Below are 6,709 nucleotides of genomic sequence, written 5' to 3'. Positions count from 1 at the left end.
AATTCTGTGTAAATTCTGTCATCATAAATACACAAATATTCATTTAACCATCATATAGGATCAGTGGTGGAAAGTACATTTACTCAAGTACAATTTTGAATTACTTTACTTGCCACTTTCACAATAATATTGTATATACTTTTGTTCTGTTTTTTTTGCTATTTAAACTGTTACCTTAAGTCTACAGGTATGCATTCTATTATATAAACTGATCTGTGATGGAAAGTAACAAAGTACAAGTACCCTTGAATTGTACTTTCAGAGGTAAATATTGTACTTTTAACTGTACTACGTTTCTTTTTTATCTGATTTATTTTATTATAATTATTTAAGATCAAATGTGACAAAGTAAAACCTTCACATCTGCCAGGTTTTTGAATGTTTGATTTATTACTAAAAGATTATTTAAGATCAAATGCTTGTTTAAGAAAGTAAAACTTTGACATCTGACTAGTAGTTTTTGAAATATTTGAATACACTGTTATGGATAAAACTAAAAGTAATAATATGTATATATATTTTTTTTAATACCGATTTATGTCTTTTAAGCAAGAATAAATAACATTTCCGTCTTCTAAAATGTGAATATTTGCTGGGTTTTTTTCTGATCTTAAACTGAATATCTTTTGGTTTTGAACAGTTGGAGACGCCATCTTGTACTTAATTGATTAATCAATGGTGAAATGTAATTGTCGCCAAATCAATATGTTGTTGGAGCGTCTTTGTAATCCTCAGTGACCTCTTTAAGTGAAAGCACAATAATCCTGGACATTTATTCCCAGTAAGGATTTATTTTTCCCTTTCCCATGTCGGTTGAACTTCAGGTCAACTCTGCACAAAATGACAGAAAACTAACGACACAAACTGACATTGATCGCCAGGCAACGACATTGATAACCGATCAGTTACTTAATTGATCTATCAAACAAGAAACAAATTATCTAGTTTTTGCTTCATAAATGTGAGGATTTGCCGCTTTTCTCTGTTATAAATCTAAATAAACTGAATATCTTTGGGGTTCGGACTGCTGGGAGGAAAAATAAGTAACTTAAATAACTTTTGAAATATTTGAGAGATTTTCCTCCATTTTTACGGAATGAAATCAAGAAAATAATCGATAATGAAACAAATATCCTGCAGAACGAAGAGCTGCAACTATGAGTCCGTAAATCGATAGTTGGCAATTTATAAACAGATTGTGAGTAATTTCTCAGGAAAATAAGGTAAATCCTCTAATTCCAGCTTCTTAAATATGAATATTTTCTGGTTTCTTTCCTCCTCTGTGACAGTAAACTGAATATCTTTGAGTTTAGGACGTCGTATTCAGTTTTGGGAAACATTGGTCGACATTTTATCGACCAAACAACTAATTGATAAATCAAGTAAATAATGAACAGATTAATGGACAATGCAGCCATAACGAATAGATTATCGTTAAGTACGAGTACAGGGATTTGAAAAACATACAGTCACAACATCAGGTATTGCATTGAAAGTTGTTTTAATTAAGGAAGTGTTATACTTTCACTCTAGGAAAAACAAAAAATAATCTGGAGGTTTGGGTCACAACTTTGTTTAAAGAAATTAACCTTTTATTAATATTGTTATTATTATTTTTAGACTTGAAATTCCTTTACACAATACATTTTCCTTTATACGTATTTCAAAATATCTTTTGCTGGTTTGCTCAGTAATATTTCTTTTTTTCCTATAAGTAGAATTTAATTTTCAATATAGTTCTCTTTTTGAAAACAACAAAAAGACAAAACAAATAAAACATCCATCAATGTGTTTCTGTCCAGGGTCTTCACGTGTTGGAAGATGTTACGTCAGAAAGAAAACCAACTGGTCGAGACGGCCGTCTGTCCAGCTCTGACGTTAACAGAGAGGCTCATGGGAAGAAGAAAAAAAAAAAAACAACCTTCATCGCTGACGCTCTGCAGTCTGCAAGAGCTAGAAGGTCGGAGAAGCTTCAAAAATGCCAGATATTTGGACCCTTGTTGTGGCACAGCGGGAGCATTTTTTAAAAAGTCCTGTACGGAGGTCTGGATGTTGTCACCTGGTGGTGGTTCTGGGGGCCCAAAGACGGTCCCCCACCCACATGTTGGCTGTCTTTCTCAAACACCAGGGATGCTCTGGCGTGAGGAAGCTGACTCTTACTAATTATGCTTTGAAAAATACAGCTATGATCGTATGTATAACATAAAACCCAGCTGATCCGCAACGTCATTGACTTCTGGAGTCAAAACTTACTTTTTTTTTTTAAATCGCCAAGGCCCCACATCTTGTTGTTTGGGCTTTTTTAGAAAGAGAATCCTCTCAGTAACTTACCCCCCCCTTTAATATTTTGGGTCATCTATTTTTGATTAACTGCACTCGTATCCAAATGCAGAAACATCCACAGAGTGACAGCAGCTTTCTAAACATTCCTCTCCGGTTCGTGTCTCACTTTACTTGCACAAAACCAAAAAAAAAAAAAAAAAAAAATCCCCCACAATCTGCCCACTGAGGAGAGACCTGGACTGGAACAGGAATACAATGGATGCTATAGTCATCTCTCCTTAAACTGGGAAAACAAAAAAACATCTTAAAACACCTCCCTCGCCACTCTTTAAATATAAACTATGTTGCAAATAGGAAAAAAAGCATTCATTGGCTTTATTTGTCTAGTTATAAAAACCAATTTCTGCTGGTTTTAGTAGGTTCTCTCTCTCTCTCTCTCTCTCCCCCTCTCTCTATCTGTCTGCTCTTTCATTTTCTTCACAATGAGAAGCATCTCATTCCTCACTTCCAGATTCCCACAGCATCACTCCAAAACCTACACACTTTTAGCATAAAACACCAATAATTCCCTGCACATGTACTTTTTTCTGTTTTTTTTGTGGGTTTTTTTCTCTGTGTGTGTGTGTGTGTGTGTGTGTGTGTGTGTTTCAACGTGTTTTCAACGCCACGATACTTTAGTAGGCTATTACAGCACGATTTTGTCATGCACTTTTATCTTTTTTTAATGCAAAACACCCTCTATATATTGCAGATCTGTCTGGACTAAGAAACATGTCTCCTCCTCTCCCACATTTTCTTAAATCTTGCAGCCCGCATCAGTCGTCCTCCACCTCGTCGCCCTCGCTCTCGTCCCTCCTCTCGTACAGCTTATCCCTCTGCCTCTCCTGGATCTCCTTCATCTCGTCTGCATATCTGCTGAAAGCTCCTCCGAACTTGCCCCAGGCCTTGAAGGGGATGGTGATAGAGTTCCTGTAGCTGGGTTTCACCTCACTCACCCGCAGGAACACGCCGTACTTATTGGAGCCCACGTCGAAGAAGAACCTCTTGGAGTCCACCATGATGGAGGTGCCCTCGGGGAGCTCGCTGCAGCCCCCGGAGGCCCCACCTCCTCCGGCCAGCTCCTCGTCATCTCCTCCATAGTCGTCTATGAGCTTCGCAAGGGCGTCTCGGAACTCGATCAGCCCCTGAGCAGGAAGCGCGATGGTCTGGCCGGACAGCATGCCGCCTGCGGGGCCGCCCACGCCGAAGCCAGGGCCTCGGTTGACGGTCTGCCGGATGCGGAGGAACCTCCCTCTCTGGTTCTCCTTCAAATCCAGGTAGTACTTGCGGTTCTCCCGGACGAGGAACTCGCTCTTCAACGCCCGCCGCGGCCCTCCGTCCTCCCCGGCGGACGCCTGAGCGATCTGCTCCGGACTGCTGGGCCCCAGCTGCGCGTAGTGCTCGATGAAGTCCCCGAGGTAGTCCCGGAACTCCGCAGCCACCGACAGGGACAGTGTGAGGCGGCTTTTGGAGCCTCCGGCCCCGACCTCTGCGATCTTGATGAACCGGCCTTTGCTGTTCTGCTTCACGTCCAAGTAGAACCTCTTGTTCTGGATGTCGAGCCGCTTGGACGCGAGTTCCTGGGTCTCCTGGTCCCGCTGGAAGTGCTGGAAGCTGCTGCTGCCGCCTGCACCGCCACCTCCTCCACCTCCTCCTCCGCCGCCGCCGCCGCCGCCACCTCCTCCCCCGCTGCGCTCACTCCCGCTGTCGCCATCCGCCATGTTCAGCTCCACCATTCGGCTTCTGCCCCTCTCTCCTGCGTAGCTGCTTTCTGCCAGCGCACCCCCTTCACGCTCGCTATGGGTGCGCTGCACGGAGCGCTGTGATTGGCTCAGCCGTCTGCCACTTAGGCGGTTACGGATCGCCCATTGGTGGGTTGGTTTTTTATGTCACGCCCACGGGGATAACCATTGGTCAGATTGAGTTTCCGGTTGCGTACTTCTTCTTCGACTGGTTTTTTTTGGGGTTTACTCCCTCTAGTGGGGACATATATATTAAAAGAAAAAAGGGGAAAAAAAAATATATATATATATATATATATATATACATATATATAAACAAAAAACAAACAAAAAAACATAATTTTCATGATATTGTGTCATAAAAAAAAATAAAAAATAAAAATATATATATATATATTTTTTGTGTTTACTCCCTCTAGTGGGGAAATATATATTTTTAAAAAAATGAAAATATATATATATATATATATATATATATATTTGTATCAATGACACAATATCATGAAAATTATGTTTTTTTTTGTTTTTATGACAATATGATAAAATTATGTTTTGTTTTTTTATGACACAATATCATGAAAATGATGTTCTTTATATATATAATATATATATATATAATATAAATATATATATAAATATATATATAAAAATATATAAATATATATATATATATATATATATATATATAAATATATATTTTTGTTTTTATGACACAATATCATGAAAATTATGTTTTTTGTTTGTTTTTATGACAATATGATAAAATTATGTTGTTTTTTATGACACAATATGATGAAAATTATGTTCTTTTGTTTTCATGACACAATATGATAAAATGATGGGTTTTTTGTGTTTACTCCCTCTAGAGATGAAATATGTTTTGTTTTTATGACACAATATGATGATTCTGCCCCTCTCTCCTGCGTAGCTGCTTTCTGCCAGCGCACCCCCTTCACGCTCGCTATGGGTGCGCTGCATGGAGCGCTGTGATTGGATGAGCCGTCTGCCACTTAGGCGGGGTCACGCCGTTACGGATCGCCCATTGGTGGGTTGTTTCTTCGGTCACGCCCACGTGTGAGATATCTTACTAACCATTGGTCAGATTGAGTTTCCGGTTGCGTACTTCTTCTTCGACTGGTTTTTTTTTGTGTTTACTCCCTCTAGTGGTGAAATATTATTATTTCTTTTGCCGACCTCTGGCGCCATCTTGACACAATATGATGAAAATTATGTTTTTTGTTTTTTTTTATGACACAATATGATGAAAATTATGTTTTTTTTTGTTTTTATGACAATATGATGAAATTTTTTTTGTTTGTTTTTAAGACACAGTATGATGAAAATTATGTTTTCTTTTGTTTTTATGACACAATATGATGAAATTATGTGTTTTTTTGTTTTTAATGACACATTATGATGAAAATTATGTTGTTTTTTTGTTTTTATGACACAATATGATGAAAATTATGTTGTTTTTTTGTTTTTATGACACAATATGATGAAAATTGTGTTTTTTTTTGTTTTTAATGACAATATGATGAAAATTATGTTTTCTTTTGTTTTTATGACACATGATAAAATTATGTTTTCTTTTGTGTTTACTCCCTCTAGAGATGAAATATTATTTTTGTTTTTATGACACAATATGATGAAAATTATGTTTTTATGACACAATATGATGAAAATTATGTTTTCTTTTGTTTTTATGACACAATACGATGAAAATTATGTTTTTAATGACACAATATGATGAAAATTATGTTTTTTTTGTATTTATTTATAGGGGTGAAATATGTTTTGTTTTTATGACACATGATAAAATTATGTTGTTTTTTTGGCTTCAGCTGGTAAACTGTGTCGACATACTTTGTTTTTCTCCCCACAGTGATAAAGTGGAAAATAAACTTTTAAGAGCTCCCCCTTCACGCTCGCTATGGGTGCGCTTCACGGAGCGCTGTGATTGGCTGAGCCGTCTGCCACTTAGGCGGGTTCACGCGGTTACGGCTCGCCCATTGGTGGGTTGGTTTTTTGGATAACCATTGGTCAGATTGAGTTTCCGGTTGCGTACTTCTTCTTCTTCTTCGACTAGTTTTTTTTGGGTTTACTCCCTCTAGTGGTGAAATATTATTATTTATTTTGCCGACCTCTGGCGCCATCTTGACACAATATGATGAAAATTATGTGTTTTTTTGTGTTTACTCCCTCTAGGGGTGAAATATTTTTTGTTTTTATGACACAATATGATAAAATTATGTTTTTGTTTTTTTGACACAATATGATGAAAATTGTTTTTTTTGTTTTTATGACACAATATGATGAAAATTGTTTTTTTTGTTTTTATGACACAATATGATGAAAATTATGTTTCTTTTTGTTTTTATGACACAATATGATGAAAATTATGTTGTTTTTTTGGCTTCAGCTGGTAAACTGTGTCGACATACTTTGTTTTTCTCCCCACAATGATATAGTGGAAAATAAACTTTTAAAAGCAAGTGGTGGAAGAAGTACTCAAATCTTTGACTTAAATATGAATGGAAATACCACAGAGGACATACTGTAGAAATTATTATGTGTTGTACTAGAGTACTAATTTGAATCTGCAAAGTATCTTACTCCAAAAAATCTAGTAGAGTAAAAAGTAC

The 6,709-nt window shown here is 37.2% G+C and overlaps 1 protein-coding gene across 1 annotated transcript; it reads right to left on the bottom strand.

The window, feature by feature from the left end:
* Positions 1–2,904: 2,904 nt before the first annotated feature.
* On the bottom strand, positions 2,905–4,130 carry purbb (purine-rich element binding protein Bb). The gene has a single exon (XM_054612918.1). It carries the CDS (start codon positions 4,056–4,058, stop codon positions 3,099–3,101), a length of 960 nt encoding a protein of 319 aa, XP_054468893.1. The 5' UTR covers positions 4,059–4,130; the 3' UTR covers positions 2,905–3,098.
* Between the last annotated feature and the right edge of the window lie 2,579 nt (positions 4,131–6,709).

Source organism: Anoplopoma fimbria, chromosome 14 (assembly GCF_027596085.1).
Source record: "Anoplopoma fimbria isolate UVic2021 breed Golden Eagle Sablefish chromosome 14, Afim_UVic_2022, whole genome shotgun sequence".
In the NCBI taxonomy this organism is placed as follows: Eukaryota; Metazoa; Chordata; class Actinopteri; order Perciformes; family Anoplopomatidae; genus Anoplopoma; species Anoplopoma fimbria.
Note: the sequence above shows the minus strand (reverse complement) of the source record. Positions and strands in the feature narration are given on the sequence as shown.